Source organism: Marmota monax, unplaced genomic scaffold (assembly GCF_021218885.2).
Source record: "Marmota monax isolate L192 unplaced genomic scaffold, Marmota_monax_Labrador192_F-V1.1 WCK01_AAM20220418_F8-fsc00165, whole genome shotgun sequence".
NCBI lineage: Eukaryota > Metazoa > Chordata > Mammalia > Rodentia > Sciuridae > Marmota > Marmota monax.
The window spans coordinates 2,816,330-2,833,732 of NW_026693851.1; the positions used below are offsets into that span (position 1 = coordinate 2,816,330).

The 17,403-nt window shown below is 36.9% G+C and overlaps 1 protein-coding gene across 3 annotated transcripts in view; it reads left to right on the plus strand.

Annotated features, from left to right (window-relative positions):
• Positions 1-17,403, plus strand: part of Steap4 (STEAP4 metalloreductase) — a 45,505-nt gene that overhangs the window by 16,505 nt on the left and 11,597 nt on the right. For 2 of the 3 annotated variants that reach the window (XM_058585033.1, XM_046462477.2), the window contains 4 exons: positions 3,001-3,057; positions 11,136-11,593; positions 12,289-12,816; positions 14,277-14,441. In XM_058585033.1, the coding sequence (XP_058441016.1) occupies positions 11,138-11,593; positions 12,289-12,816; positions 14,277-14,441 (1,149 nt within the window). In that variant the 5' untranslated portion in view covers positions 3,001-3,057; positions 11,136-11,137. The remainder of the gene's footprint in view (positions 1-3,000; positions 3,058-11,135; positions 11,594-12,288; positions 12,817-14,276; positions 14,442-17,403) is intronic. The other variant, XM_046462478.2, reaches the window with a different exon arrangement.

Here is a 17,403-nt window from a genome sequence, read left to right on the forward strand (position 1 = left end):
GGTCACCACGCTGGCGAGCCGCTGGGCCTGCTCCGGGGGCTGGCGGCGGCCCGGCTCCTTCCCTCTGGCTCGAGGACAAATTGAGGAGACTCGGGTGACTGAGCCTCACCCCCCTTACCAGGAGACCAACTGCTTATGTCACCGCTGGTATTGATGAAGATCTCTCCTCCACCGCTTTCTGCTGACATCAGATCTCTGCCATGTTGGTATCCTATGCGAATGGCAGCATTTCGTTCCCCTTGCCAGGCAACCCAAGCAATGGGTGAGTCCTGACCTGCCCTCAGCAGGACCCGGACCGAGACACAGTTTCCGCGGGCTCCTAGCCCCGGTCCAGGGAAGTTCCGGGAGCCGGAACTCGGCCGCTCCGTGCTCGGTGTAAGCTCCTATAAGTGTAGGCTCCAAGAAGCAGCCCCCGCGGGCTCAGTTCCGGGAGCTGGAATTCGGCTTCTTGGTGTTTCGTGTTTGCTCTGATATTAGCAGGGTCCAAGAAGCAGCCTCCGCGGGCTCCGCAGCCCTGAGCCAGGGCGGTTCCGGGACGGTTCCGGGAGCCGGAACTCGGCCGCTCTGTGCTCGGTGTAAGCTCCTATAAGTGTAAGCTCCAAGAAGCAGTCCCCGCGGGCTCAGTTCCGGGAGCTGGAATTCGGCTTCTTGGTGTTTCGTGTTTGCTCTGATATTAGCAGGGTCCAAGAAGCAGCCTCCGCAGGCTCCGCAGCCCGGAGCCAGGGCGGTTCCGGGACGGTTCCGGGAGCCGGGACTCGGCCGCCCCGCACTCCGTGTTCACTCCGATAAGATCAGATTTTAAGAAGCCCCCAGGCGCTGAACCCTAGCAATCTGTCTGCAAGCCGCAGGCGAATTGCAGCCTGAAATTACCTGTTCTATGGCTGAATGAGCTGCGGTCAGTCAAAAACAGGTGTGGTGACGTCAGTTTACCAACATGGTGGCTGCTGGCCTCCTCTGTGGTCTGACCGGTGTGGAGAACCAAGATGGACCGCTTCCTTCCCCGTCTCGAACCCAGAATTCAGCCCTGAGTGCGGTGCTTGCGCGTCTGGCAGAAACTGCAGCGCTGTAACCCTGCGTCTCTATCCCAGCGCGCCTTGCAGACTCTAGCCGCGGGGCGATTTGCTGAATAAGCAGTGTTACCCTCCGTGCGACAAACCTCTCGCGTTTGAGTCCCCGTAGCCGATCCTCATGCGATGGAAATCCTTCCTCCAGGTTCCGGCGCACCCCACTATTGCTGGAAATTCCTAACAAGATATCCTTTAGCCGTCCTGACTTGTCATACTCCCACACAGTGAAGCAGCACACGGGGGTAATGCACTCCCCTCGCCGCCATCTTCCTCATTTTGCCTTTTTTCATAAAAATATAAATTCTAGCATCTCAGTAAAATTACCTACAGGGAAAATTATAAAAGAGATGAAATGTTTCTGAAACCCATTACAACCTTGTCAGTATCCTATCTCCCTCTGTCTCTTCCTCACCCCATCCCTCTCCAAAAAAAAAAAAGAAAGAAACAAAGAACAAAAACAAAACAACAACAACAAAAAATATGCTTACCTTTTTCCATTTCCAGTGGTTCTCCTTGGGTGTACTTGAGATCCCCTGAAGTTTGTTTTTTGGGGTTGGCTTTTAGATACAGATGCCTGGGCTGTACCTCATATCAATTGATTCCAAAATTTAGGAGATTGTTCCCTAGAGTTTTAGCAGCCCCCCAGCTGATTCTAATGTATGATCAGAAAGGAGACCCACTGTAGCAGACCATTAATGCAAACCTACTAAAAAAGTTGATAAAAAGGTTCCCAGTCTTGGTTGTACATTAGAATCACAAGGGGGAGTTTAAAAATAAATAAATAAATAAATAAATACACACAAAGACAATGCCCAGGCTCAATTCAGGGGCATCCAGACTCTCCAAGTTCTGCTTATTGGGTTTTTTGTACAAGCATTCCACCTAATTTGAATGTGAGCCATCAGTTTCTGGTGTGACCCTTCACAGAGGTATTTGCATTTTCATAAGCCTTAATGATTCTAAGAAGCTATTTCAATGACTGAAAAAAAAGAAGAGAGTTCTGGGAAAATAGACATATATCTGGGAAGATAGATGTCAGTCTGTACCCTACAAGTCTCCTCTCCTTCCACACGCTTAGTCAAATTCACTTGATGTGTGTCTGACTGAGGTTCAGGCCCTGGGAAGACACAGCTGTGATAGTAGACATGTTTTACTTGGAGGCCACAGCAGCCCCCAGTCCCTGAGTCTCTCCACAGGCCTTTTTATGTGGAGACCAAACAAAGAAGGCACCAGGTTACATAAGAGAGTACAGGCCAGCAAGGAGATGTTGGTGACTTTGAGCACATTCGCTGAATCAGAGTGTTTATGACCTTGACTACATACTAAAATATAGCCCACCAAAAGCGTTGGCAAGAAAGCCTAACTATCGCCAACTTGGGTCTACCCCCTTCAACAGGGTCCTTCTTTGCCTGTGACTGGATCCCAGAATGCTTTTGGTTGTTTTGTTGTTTGGTACTAGTGATTAAACCCCAGGGTGTTTACCACTGAGTTATGTCCCCAGCCCTTTTTTTTATTTTTTATTTTGAGATAGGGTTTTACTAAGTTGCCTAGGGCCTTGCTTAGTTGCTAAGGCTAGCTTTGAACCTGCTATCCTCCTGCCTCAGCCTCCCGAGTTGCTGGAATTATAGGTATGAGCCACCACCTCTGGTCCAGTATGTTACTACTCATTACTAAAAATTGTACATTATAAAAATGATAGTTTTGTCTTTAGAGTTGTTTTTTGATTATCTCCAAACCTTTTTCATATGAAACTACAGCTTTGCATTTTTAATTTGTATAGATATGTAAAATTGGGTGAGCTAAGAAAAAAGTAAGACTCCTAATGATGTGTGTGATTAAGCATGAATCTTTACATAAAGAAATTTGTCTTCATTTGAATTTTCTGTGGATTTCAAAATTAAAGGTATTCACAGACGCCAATTTTTTCTTTCAGGACTCTCTGCACCTGAGAGAAAGATTTTCTTTTCTTTCTACAAATAGTATTACTTATGTAAGTATTTATATATTTTTCTCTTCACTCTATACAATCTTTGGAGAAAACAAATGGCCCATTTCCAAGTGCAAGGCAAGAATGTCAGTGCTTTTATTTATTTATTTATTTAATTTGGGTACTGGGATTGAACCCAGGGGCATTTAACCACTGTGCCACATCCCTAGCCCTTTTTATATTTTATTTTAAGACAGGGTCTTTCTAAGTTGCTTATGGCCTCAATAAATTGCTGAGACTGGCATCAAACTTTCAATCCTCTTATCTCAGCCTCCTGAATCACTAGGATTACAGGTGTATTCCACCAGACCCAACTTGTGAGCACCTTTTAGAAGAGCGCTTGGCTGGGTTACTATCTTTCTTCTTACTGGGAGTAAGGTCTATTCTGAGGCTTGAGGGGAGCAAGAACACCAGTTGATCCCAGGTTGCTGATACATAAAGGACTTCAAACTTTAATTGTTTTAGCTTGTCCTCTAAATGAAGTCCATCAAGACTATAGTCCATCATATAAGTTTAAACTTGACTATTTGTTAGATACCTGCACACTGCTGCTATGCTTTTGTATGAATTAATATCTTAACACAGTCTATATTTACATCCTAAAAAATCAACTAATTTGTATTTTATTTTTTGGAATTTTGTTTAAAATATTTTTTTAGTTGTAGATGAATACAATATCTTTCTTTATTTATTTTTATGTAGTGCTGAGGATCGAACCCAGTACCTCACATGTGCGAGGCTAGCACTCTACCACTGAGCTACAGCCCCAGCCCCTATTTTTTGGAATATTTTTAAAGCACTGAATTTTTTCTAAGTATTTAAAATATATTTGTTCATACATATATATATATATATATATATATATATATATATATATATATACACATATACATATATACATATATGATTGTTCTAAAAGTTAATATGGAAGGGAAAAGGAATTAGAATAGCTATAATAGTTTTGGAAAATAATAGGTTGACTCATGAAATATTAACTCTTATAATAACAGATAAATCTCAAAAATAAGTATGTTGAATGAAAGAAACCAATAAACACAACAAAGTGACATATAAAGAAAGAAAAATGATATAGTAGGACAAATCACTGTGCTGAATTTCAAGACATATAACTACAGCCATCAACACTGTGTGATATTGGCATAGGGATGGATACATAGATCAATGGAACAGAATAGAGAACCCAGAAATTGACCCACACCTATACACGAATAATTGATTTCTGACAAAGGTGAAAAAGGAATTCAATAAAACAATGACAGTATTGTCAACAAATGATAGGGGAACAGTTAGCTAATATTTATAGGCAAAAAATAAATAAATAAATCTTGACCTAAACTTTACCCTTTGTACAAAAACAAACAATGGATCGTGGATTTATGTGTAAAGTTTAAGCTATTAGAAAACAATATTTAGGACCTAGTGCTTCATGATCAGTTTTTAGATATCAAAACCATAGTCCTAGACAAAAAGAGTCAATACTTGGCTATCATAACATTTTAAAGCTCTTTTTCCATGAAAGACCCTGTTAAGATGTAAGGGAAAAAAGACAAGCTATAGGCTGGGAGAATATATTTACAAATCACATTTCTTACAAAGGACTCATATCTAAAGCACATAAAGAATGGACAAAATTCAACAGTTAAAAAAGAATACAGTTTCAATTAGAAAATAGGCAAAAGACATGAAGAGCTATCTCACCAAAGAACAGGTAGCAAGAAAACACATAAAAAGATGTTCAACTATATGAGCCATTAGGAAAATGCAAATTAAAACCACAATACAATATCAAAATATCTCAAATAAAAAATATTGGCACTCTTAAATTATTAATAGGATTGTGAAATAGTGCAGCCACTCTGGAAAACAGTATGGCAGTTTGATATAAAACTCAACATACAGTTACCATAAAACCCAGCAATTGTACTACTGGACCTTTATCATGAACAAATGGAAACTTATTTTCAGATGAAAACCTATACATCAATGTTCATAGCAGCTCTATATACAATATCCAAAACTGAAAAAAAAAAACAAAATGCCCTACATTTGATGAAGAGTTAAACAGGGATAGGGGTACAGCTCAATGCTAGAGTGCATGCTTAAGAAGTACAAGGCCTTTTTCAATCTCCAGTATGCACATACACACACACACACAATGTATTTTTAAAGAGTTAAACAAACAGCAGTGTATCTATACCATAGAATACTACTTGGCACTTGGTCATAATATGAAACAATTGATAAAACTTGGATTAATCCCAAGAGATTCATGCAGAGTTTTTTAAAAAATGCCAATCTCAAGAGGTTTATATGCCATGCAATTTCATTTATGCAACATTCTCAAAATGACAAAGTAATAGAAAGAGATTAATAGTTTAGGATTGATAGTAAGGAGGCAAATGAGTATGACTATACAGGATGACATGAGGGAGAACTTTGCGGAGATGAAATAGTGTGTATCCTGATTACAATGGTGAGTATATAAATCTACACTTGAGATAAAATGACATATCAGTGTGCATGCCCATTGTGCCAGTGTCAAGGTCCTGTTTGGATGTCGTGCTGTAGTTGTGCAAATGTAGTCATTGGAGGAAACTGGGTAAAGAGTGGACAGAAACTTCCTATACTTTGTTCACAACCTCCTACTCTGTAATTATTTCAAATAGTTTAGTTGTTTTTCTTTTCATAAGCATTGATTTTTTAAGTATAGGTATTTAAAATATATGATTTTAAAATCCTGTTTCAACATTTCCATGCTTTTAATATACTGCAGTTCTCAAAAGTTGTAGACAGCCTGTGCCTCTCGAACCTCTGACCTCTTGGGAAGTGTGAGATGTAAAGCCCACACGCCAGACAGGCCCTAACATCTCTTGGGAGGCCCAGTTGGGAACACCCCTAAAGAATGCTCCCTCGGGTTCCCAAGGCCTGGGGAGGGATACATAGACCCAGGGAAACAATAGGCAAGACTCTTCTTGACCCACACCTGATCCCTTCATATATGCTTCTCTTTCACACCCACACAAACACACACACACACACTTTTCAGTGACTAATGCTTCCATGACCTTCATGGTAGGCCACTTTACCAACTTAATTGGATTCTAATCTCTAATCTATGTAAAAGGTCCTATAGGATCACATTATGTACCTTGGCTACCCCTGGGATGTTGCTAAGAGATGCCTTCATAGCAGGTAAACCATCCTAGAGATTTCGTAAAACAAGACTTAATCCTGTTGTGTGACCTGTTACGTAATTGAGTTTTATGGGGCACGCATGGGTTGAAGGAAAGAAAGGAGAACAGTATGTTATGTTTTTATTATTTTAACACATCCTTCTCTTAAGTATCCTTCCTGTTTACCACTTTTCTTATTATTTTCTGTATTTCTTCCACCTAGGAATGTTTTCTTAAGTCTTTGAACAAGAAATCTTATTATCTACATGAATCCATTTGTTTACACATAGCTATTTCTAGTTACAACTATGTCTGGCAAGGGTGTAAAGGCCTTCTTTATATAATGCTTATTATAAAATGCACCCTCAACTTAATCTCCCTTGTAGCTGGGAGTATGCATAAATTCCACTTCTATGAACTCCTATGATTAGGATATATTTTCCAATCAGAATTGAATTCCAATCAGAATTAAATTCTTCCCCCAAATTACTTTTTATTTTTTTTTACATGTTATTTATATAATCATCCCATTTTGTGGTAACACTTTTCATTTCAAAATCATTAGCATATTTTATTGTCATCTTGCAAGCAAAGCCTTGACAAAGACTTCTATGCAGATAGTTTATTAGGAAGGTGACTCTAGGAAACTAAGAGTCAGTGGCAGAGGGCCCAACCCGGGAGCTTGGGAAAGACAGTACCAACTGGAACTCACGTTGAGTCAGCCACTTGTAGACGACTGATCTCTGTTCCACTGGGACTGTGTGAAGAGTCTTATGAAATGTGTCAGAACTGTGTGCCAAAAGAAAGAGGAAGTATTTACTCATGGAGTTCTCCTCCTGTTGATCTGTGGTGGCCCCAAGGGTTGTGCATATCTGGGCACCAGACAGGCTCAAACTTCAAAGGATCTCCAGGACAAGAATCAGGAGGTAAAAGATGAGTTTCTGTTAGGCCCTAGAGCTTGATCAGAGCTCTGCTACTGCCCAGAGACTAGAAGTAGAATCAGGAAGATTTGAAATGGAGCTCAATATGACTAAAAAATCACCGACCTTCACGTTTCTGAATGATGCTAGCCTGAGGCTTAGCATAGATAGCTTTTACAATATTGAGGTATGTTCCCGTTATCCCTAGTTTTTCTAGAGTTTTGAACATAAAGGGATGCTGTACTTTGTCGAATGCTTTTTCCGCATCTATCGAGATGATCATATGGTTCTTATTTTTAAGTCTATTGATGTGGTGAATAACATTTATTGATTTCAGTATATTGAACCAGCCTTGCATCCCAGGGATGAATCCTACTTGATCATGATGCACGATCTTTTAGATATGTTTCTGTATCCGATTTGCCAGAATTTTATTGAGGATTTTTGCATCTAGGTTCATTAGAGATATTGGTCTGTGGTTTTCTTTCTTTGAAGTGTCTTTGTCTGGTTTAGGAATCAGGGTGATGTTGGCCTCGTAGAATGAATTTGGAAGTTCTCCCTCTTTTTCTATTTCCTGAAATAGCTTGAAAAGTATTGGTATTAGTTCTTCTTTAAAGGTTTTGTAAAACTCTGCTATATACCCATCCGGTCCTGGGCTTTTCTTAGTTGGTAGTCTTTTGATGGCTTATTCTATTTCCTCAATTGATATTGGTCTGTTTAGGTTGGGTATATCCTCCTGACTCAATCTGGGCAGATCATATGACTTAAGAAATTTATCGATGCCTTCACTATCTTCTATTTTATTGGAGTATAAAGATTCAAAATAATTTCTAATTATCTTCTGTATTTCTGAAGTGTCTGTTGTGATATTGCCTTTTTCATCCCGTATGCTAGTAATTTGAGTTCTCTCTCTTCTTCTCTTCGTTAGCATGGCTAAGGGTCTGTCGATCTTATTTAATTTTTCAAAGAACCAACTTTTAGTTTTGTCAATTTTTCAATTGTTTCTTTTGTTTCGACGGAGGCATGAAGAGTTTGAGTAACTTGCCCAAGATCACATTGTTCAAAAGAGGTAGAACAAAAAAATAGTACCATGGAGTCAATATCTTCATTTAAAAGAAAAGTTTATGGCAAATTATGATAAATGAATGTAATGGCCAAATAGTCAAAGTCTGGAATCACTCTCTTTGAAATGATTAAGATAATTCAAAGGAAAATATAATTAATCTTATTGCAGGACACTGGCAATTTCAAGTCAATAATTTGCTTGCCAATTTCCATCCAGCTTGAGAGAGGAAAAAATAATATATCAGAATAAATATGGAGGAGACCTTCTTTGAGCATACAATCCAGTTCTGAAGGGTAGAATAATTAAGCCATCAGTCAGAAGTTTGAGGGTTTGAATTATAAAGTTATTAACTGATTAGCAACTAACAATATTGTATAATTTAAATTGCTAAGTAAGTTATATTAATAGATATCACTAAAAATTTTCTAAATGGCACAGATGTGCTTCTATATGAACAGCCCTGATCATCATGGGTGCTTTTCCATATATGGTCATGACTTCTCTGACACTGTTCAGGATATCACCAGCTGGTTTATAAAATGATTTCAATGTTGGGTTAGTTAAATTACTCAGAATTTCTGAGCAAGTACAGGAAGTCCTATATTTCTTGTCCTTTTCTCCTGTTTTGAAAATTCCACATCACATTCATTGAGTTTACTTTTAACCCATTTGAGAGAAAGAAGTAATGTCATTAACGATGTCCTCCCCTACTTCTTTCCTTATTTCCTCCCCTTGCCCATTGGTTTCTCTTTGATCACTGGGCTTCTTGATATCACACTGTGCCTGGGACAGAGTCACCACTGCTACTCCCAACTCCTGCACTCCATTCTTCTAGTGTTGTTCAACAAATATTTGTCCAGTGCCTGGACTGTGGTGGATGGTACTCCTAAACACTGAGGATACATCATTAGAAAACAGAGACTTTTCCAACCCAAAAAGATTAACTATAGGCTTAAACAAAATGTTGAGAAATTTTAAGAAAAAATCAACACTGAAAGAAGAAATAATATTCTTCACAAGTATGGATAGTAGCCTAGGTTAAGGTATTAGATCATAGAAACTTTTTAAAATTTAAATGTCATTAGCTATTTATAATGACATCTCAGATTAGTTTTAACTTGCATTTGTTTTATTTGGGGTAAGATTAAGGACCTTTTTCTATATTTAAAAGTATTTTCTACTTCATTAGAATGAACTATCAGCTCATATCCTTTGCCCGATTTTCTAGTGGACAATTGGGGGTTTTCTTATTGATTTGTACTAGTTGACAATATTTTTTGCTCTTTTGTTGATTATCTTCTGACTTTGTTTACAGTTCTTTTGCTTTGCAAGAGTTATTGACTTTTATGTAATCACATTTTTCCATCTACTCTCATGGTTTAATCATGTTGCAAAAGGGCTTTCCTCCTCTAAGATAATAAAAACATTCGCCATGGTTGCTTCCTGTTCTACTATAGTTTTATTTTTTAAAAATTAAATGTTTAATATATATCAAATTTACCTTGGAATACGGTATAAGGTATGGATTCAGTTTTTTATTCCAATTGACCAATATTAACTATTGAATAACCCATCTTCTTCTCCTCAACTTGAAGTATAGATGTTTGGGTATATTTCAGATTTTATTTTTTACTCTACTCCATTGGACTATTTCTGTTCCTTTGACAGTAGTAAATTAATTATTGTAGCTCTATAAAATTTTAAATTGTTTAATAGGACTAATATTCCATTAATTATCCTACTTTACAGAATTTATATTAAATTAAGGAAAACAATGTCTTTGTGGGGCTGAACTTTCTCATCCAAGAACACGCCATACATTTCCATTTAGCAAATCTCCAACTTTTAAAAGCATTTAAAATTTTTGTTCATATATATCTTGCACACATCTTTCTATCTTATTTCATATTGTCTATTTTGTTGCAGTGATAGTAGGGGCCTTTATTCAATTAAATCTTCTAACTACTTTGTCTTTAGGATGTATTATTAATACTGATTTTAATTAGGTTCCGAGACAAAATATTGAATTTTGTTTGTATATATGGATTCTTTTTTGTTAATTTTCCTGGAATTTCCAAGTCTTGGCTTAATTATCTGCAATCTCTTTTGCATTTCTATACCTCTAAATTCTTTGTCTAGTTTAGTTTTATTAGGTAGAACCTCTAGAACAAAAATAACTAAAGTCATAGCAAACAATTTTTTCTGGTTTCTGATTTTACTATGAATTTTTCTAGTAATTCTCTTTTAAGCATAACAGTGTATTTTAGGCTAAGATAGACACTTTTTCCATACTTAGGGAATATATATTATTTTACTATAATGAAGAACAAATGTGGAATTTTAACATGTCTACTTTTATACATAGATATGTTCATATTTTTCTCCATAAATTTTATGGTAAATTATATTAATAGATTTTCTAATGTTGAATTTATAGAACTATTCTTTATTTTTTAGGACTAATCTTTACATTCCTAGAATAACGCTCATTTAACCAATTGTACTTTCTCTTAAAAAGCTGCTAGATTCTGTTTACTAAAGTTTTATTTGGGATTTTTATATAACTAAATGTAAGCGAATTGTTCTATAATTTATTAGCACATACCTTATCATATTTTTCTCTGAGAATTTTTTGAATCACAAGTGTTTAATAAATGTAATATTAATGTAATATAGGTCCACTGTTTAAGACAAGTATCTTGGTTTTCACTTTATCCAGAGAAGATTTTTACTAGTTATTTTGTTCAATAAAATATATATGACAATTTGTACTTACCTAATTTTAGGGAGAATACTCTTGAGATAACCAGAACATTAGAACATCAGATAATTACACTAATTCCTACTTATAATTCTCATTAATTTTTCCATGACCAAAGCATTTGTGTATATGTTTTTCAGTAATGGAGAAAACTTGTACAGTTATGCTTCCTCTTACAATGAATTCTTCAGAAAAGCCACAGACTGTCTGCATTTTTGGAACAGGGGATTTTGGAAGATCACTTGGATTTAAAATGTTCCAGTGTGGTTATTCTGTTGTATTTGGAAGTCGAAACTCCAGGATGTCCAGCCTGCTGCCCAGTGATGCCGAGGTCTTCAGCTATTCAGAAGCTGCCCAGAAGTCTGACATCATACTTATTGCAATCCACAGAGAGCATTATGAATTTCTCAGAGAACTAACTGAGGATCTCAATGGGAAAATATTGGTAGATGTCAGCAACAACCCCAAAATTAATCAGTATCCAGAATCTAATGCAGAATACCTTGCTCAGTTGGTGCCGGGAGCTTATGTGGTAAAAACATTTAACACCATTTCAGCCTGGGCTCTCCAATCAGGAGCACTGGATGCAAGTCGGCAGGTGAGATTAAATGAATTTGCCCTCACTCTTTAAAAAGTGAATCTTTTAATGTGCACTTACCTCCAAGGTCAGAAAATACAATCTCCAAATAAAATGCCCAGTAAATATTTTATATTTCTAATATGTACCAAGAATAATTTTCTTGGGTTTGACCATGTAAGAGAGTCAATTATTGTGATTTATTTCCCATGGTCTGCACTTTAATTTTTTTTTAGTTTGATGGAACCCACTAATACCAGTCTCTGGGAGCCTTTCTCTTGTCAGCACTAGAAACTAATATAGCTTGTTGAATATCCTCTTCTACTCCCATTACCTGTACAAAATTGGTTCCATTTGTGCACTGAGATTAGAAGCCATCGTAAGTGATGTGGCACCCACTAATACAGAAAAAAAGATCAAGCCACTCACACTGTGGAGACCACCAGGTCTTCTTTGTCAAGTCTTATATCTACACAGAGTGCCTAAAACCACCCTTCAGTAAAAATCCTAAAAAAAAAAAAAAATACCTATCTAGCTCTCCAGCACACCTGTGCTAGTTTAAATAACATCTCATTGTATATGTTAATTCCACATCCTTGTTTGAGAAACAGTTCACCTTGACAGGTCATTGTTCTGCACGGTACTTGTATACACTTTCAAAACAATTATTAAATGCCAAAAAAGAGTAAATACAGAATTAATTATTTTGAACCCAGGTGTTTGTCTGTGGAAATGACAGCAAAGCCAAGCAAAGAGTGATGGACATTGTTCGTGCTCTTGGACTTACCCCGTTGGATCGAGGATCTCTCAAGGCAGCCACCGAAATTGAAAACTACCCCCTGCAACTATTTCCCATGTGGAGGTTCCCCTTCTATTTGTCTGCTGCACTCTGTCTCTTCTTCTTTATCTACTGTGTTATAAGAGACGTAATCTACCTCTATGTGAATGAGAACAAAGACAGCACATTTCGCATAGCTGTATCCATTCCGAATCGTGTCTTCCCTATAACAGCACTTACCCTGCTTGCGTTGGTTTACCTTCCTGGCGTCATTGCCGCCATCCTGCAGCTGTACCAAGGTACCAAATACCGACGATTCCCAGACTGGCTCGACCACTGGATGCTTTGCAGAAAGCAGCTTGGCTTGGTGGCTTTGGGGTTCGCCTTCCTTCACGCCATCTACACGCTTGTGATTCCTATTCGTTATTATGTACGATGGAGGATAAGAAACACAACCATTACTCAGGTAAATCTCTACTCACTGGTATTCCCCTAGTCCTTATATCAAAGAGGAATTTGACTACATGATATTCCATTTCCAAAAATAGAGAAAATCACTCCTCTGAGCATCTTTATTTTATTTATTTACTTAGTGGCAGGGATTGAACCCAGGGGTGCTTAAACACAGACTGACCCACATCCCCAACCCTTTTTATTTTTTATTTTGAGACACGGTGTCACTAAGTTGCTTAGGGCCTCACTTAGCTGCTGAGGCTGGCCTTGAACTTTGCAATCCTCCTGCCTCAGCCTCCTGAGCCACTGGGATTACAGGTATGCACCACTGTACCTGGCTAAGCATCTGTATTTTTAAAATTAAATAGAGATTTCATGACTAAGGTTGTTTTAATGAATTCAGTTGAGATCTCACATAACTGTTAAGAATAAAAGTTATATTCCCAGGCTCACTTGGGTCCAGATCTGTATTCCCAAGAGCTCACTGGGATACTAACAAACTGGCATATTTTGAGCTCAGGAAACCTAAGGACACCTACTCAATAAAAGAAAACCCATGTGTTTTCAAGTTTCTACTTTCATGCACTCTACTTCCTTTTGGAAGTCAAAACCAACTGTCTTGTAAATAAGGAGCCTTCCCAAACAATTGTGCTATGGCAGCAATGCAAACAGATTCACAAAATGTTGCTTCCTGCTCTATGAATGTTTGACTTGAAGGATGTTGTCCTCCGTAACTAGAAAAGTAAATAATTCTGAGCAAATATCAAATATTATCTTATGCCAAGTCAAAAGACTCAGAATCAGTTCAAGGTGTCTTAAAGCAATCTCAGAAAAAGTATTGTAAGTCATTTCTAGTTTAGAAATAATCAGTTTTGATCAATCCATCTTACTGCAGTCTCAAAGAATATTAGTCAATAACTCATTGATGATGCTTCTGTGGGTTTCTCTACTTCATTTCCCTAAAACATACATGAAAGTTTCTAGGGTTAGAGTCACACTACAAGAGCGTGATTCCTCTCAATCTGTGGTGTGACAGACTTGATTCTATATGAAGAGAAGATCAATGTGAAAGAACCCAGACTTTGTGTGTGTGAATTATCAACAGAAAAACAGAATTATGATGTGATTACTTGAGAACATTAAGTTTTGCTTGAGGAACAAAAAAATCCATACAGAATGAAGTTTTAAGTAAATGTTTACTTAGTTTCAGGGATTTATAGTCTAATTTAAAACTCCTTATACAACTCCCAGAGTCAAGAATTGTAATAAAATCCCAGCAGAAAGAATTACTGTTTCTACCAAAAATATTTCTAAGTGTATTTTTTACAATTATTTTTAAATGATTGAGAAAAAATGCCATACAATTTTCAGCAGCAAATAACCCATGCGTAGTTACTGTTTAATTCCTTTAAAAATATGAGCAGTTTACAAAAAAATATATAGTTTTTTAAAATTTATTATAATTGTTCTTAGGTGATCACCAAGAAAGATGATCCATTTTTAACCTCTGTGGCCTGGCATAGTGATTCATATTTATCTTTGGGAATCCTTGGATTTTTTCTGTTTGTGCTCTTGGGAATCACTTCTTTGCCATCAGTTAGCAACATGATGAACTGGAGAGAGTTCCGGTTTATCCAGGTAAGGACTTAAACTCAGGTACAAACAGGAAGATTCCATAATGGTTTGGTTTCCTAGTGGCACACTTTTTTTTTTGTATGTATGTATACACTTTTTTATTTTTTGGAAAAAATTTAATTTGTTATATATAACAACAGAATGCCTTAAAATTCATATTACATATATAGAGCACAATTTTTTTAAATCTCTAGTTGTACACAAAGTAGAGTCACATTTTTTGTTGCTTCATACATGTATTTAGGGTAACGATAACCATCACATTCCACTGTCTTTCTTACCCTATGCCCCCTTCCTTTCCCTCCATCCCCTTTTCTCCTTTGCCTTATTTGGAGTTTACTTAATCCTCCCATCCTGCCCGCTGCCACATTATTAAATTCTGAATTAGCATCCTTAAATCAGAGAAATCATTTCACATTTGTTTTTTGGGGATTGGCAAATTTCACCTAGCATTATATTCTCCAGCTCCATCAATTTACCTGCAAGTGTCATGATTTTATTCTCTCGTAATGCTGAATAATATTCCATTGTGTGTATATACCACATTTTCTTAATCCATTCATCTAATGAAGGTCATCTAGGTTGGTTTCACATTTTAGCTATTGTGAACTGTGCTGCTATAAACATTGATGTGGCTTTGTCCCTGTAGAATGCTGTTTTTAAGTCCTTTGGGTACAGAATGAGGAGTGGGATAGCTGGGTCAAATGGTGGTTCCATTCCAAATTTTCCAAGGAATCTCCATACTGCTTTCCAGATTAGCTGCACCAATTTGAACTCCCACCAGCATTGTATGAGTATGTGCCTTTTACCCACATTCTCGCCAATACTTTGTTGCAATTTATATTCTTAAATGAATGGAGTAAGATGAAATCACAGAGTAGTTTTATTTTGCATTTCTCTAATTTCTAGAAATGTTGAACAATTTTTCATATATGTGTTGATAGATTGTATATCATCTTCTGAGAAGTGTCTGTTCAGTTTCTTGGCTCATTTATTGATTGGGTTATTTGTTTTGTTTGTTTTTTGTTTAAGTTTTTGGGTTCTTTATATATTACAGAGATTAATTCTATATCTGATGTGCATGTGGTGAAAATCTGTTCCCAATTAGTAGGCTCTTTATTCACTTCACTGATTGTATCTTTTGCTGAGAAGAACAGTTTTAGTTTGAATTCATCCTATTTATTGATGCTTAATATTTATTATGTGCTATGGAGTCTTATTAAGAAAGTTGGGGACTAATCAGGTATGATGAAGATTTGGGCCTACTTTTTCTTCTAACAGACATAGTGTTTCTGATTGAATTTTTAGGTCCTCGATTCAATTTGAGTTGAGTTTTTTGCATGGTGAGATATAGGGGTTTGCTTTCATTTATTGCATATAAATTTTCAATTTTCCCAGCATCATTTGTTGAAGAGGCTATCTTTTCTCCAATGTATATTTTTGATGCCTTTGTCAAATATAAGATAACTGTAATTATGGGAGTTAGTCTCTGTGTTATCTATTCTGTACCATTGGTCTACAAGTCTGTTTTGGTGCCAACACCATACTGTTTTTGTTATTTTTGATCTGTAGCATAGTATAAGGTCTGGTATCGTGAAGTCATCTGTTTCACTCTTGTTGCTAAGGATTGCTTTAGATATCCTGGATCTCTTATTTTGCCATATAAATTTCATGACAGCTTTTTGTATTTCTATGAGGAATGTCATTGAAATTTTGATTGAAATTGCATTAAATCTGTATAGTGCTTTTGGTAGTATGGTCATTTTGACAATATTAATTCTGACTATCACCCCCCCCCCAAAAAAAAATGTGAATCTTTCCATCTTCCCACATTTTTTAAAATTTTTTTTTCCTTAGGATTCTTTAGTTTTCATTGTAGAGGTCTTTCACCTCTTTTATTAAGTTGATTTCCAAGTATTTTATTATTATTTTTGATACTATTCTTAATTGGATAGTTTTTCTCATTTTCCTTTCAGAGGATTTGTTACTAATATACAGAATTCCCTGCAAATTCCATGATTTTGACATTTTTTAGTGCAGAGTAATACTCCATTGTGTATAAATGCCACATTTTTTTATCCATTCATCTATTGAAGGGCATCTAGGTTGGTTCCACAGTCTAGCTATTGTGAATTGTGCTGCTATGAACATCGATGTAGCAATATCCCTATAGTACACTCTTTTAAGGTCTTCAGGGAATAGTCCGAGAAGGGCAATAGCTGGGTCAAATGGTGGTTCCATTCCCAGCTTTCCCAGAAATCTCCATACTGCTTTCCAAATTGGCCGTACCAATTTGCAGTCCCACCAGCAATGTACGAGTGTACCCTTTTCCCCACATCCTCGCCAGCACTTGTTGTTCCTAGTGGCACACTTTGTCAAGATTTCTGACTACTCCCAGAGCCCTAGGTGTGGAGATATTACTATGTGCAATGTAAAAGAAACCCAAAGACAAACCTTTAACCTTCTGAAAATTAACCTTATAATATCAACATATTGATAAGGGAAGTAGACATTGCAATGAAGTTTAAAACCTTCAAAACAAGATTTGATAGATAACATCACTCCAGACTTATTGCTGATATGAAAGAGTGAAAATTGTTTTTTTCCACATATCAACCACCAGCACTGTATTAAAGGCAGTAACTATTCTTATAGACCAGTGGTCTTCAATGTATGGCAGCAGAAGTAGCAACAGCATGACCTGAGAACTTGTTAGATACACAAAGTCCCAGACTTCCTCCATAAGAAGCTCTGTAGGTGGGGCCCTGTGATTTGTTATTAAGTCTTCTGGATGATTGTGATGCATGCACATTGTGAGCCAGTATAATAAAAGAGATCACTAGTAATTGAAATTAGGTTTGAATATTAAGTCTCCCACAGATCAAATGCAGCCCAAAATTTCTCATAATACCTTTAATTGACATCAAGAAATAAACACTAAGTTTTAGAATTTAGGCCAAGGGAG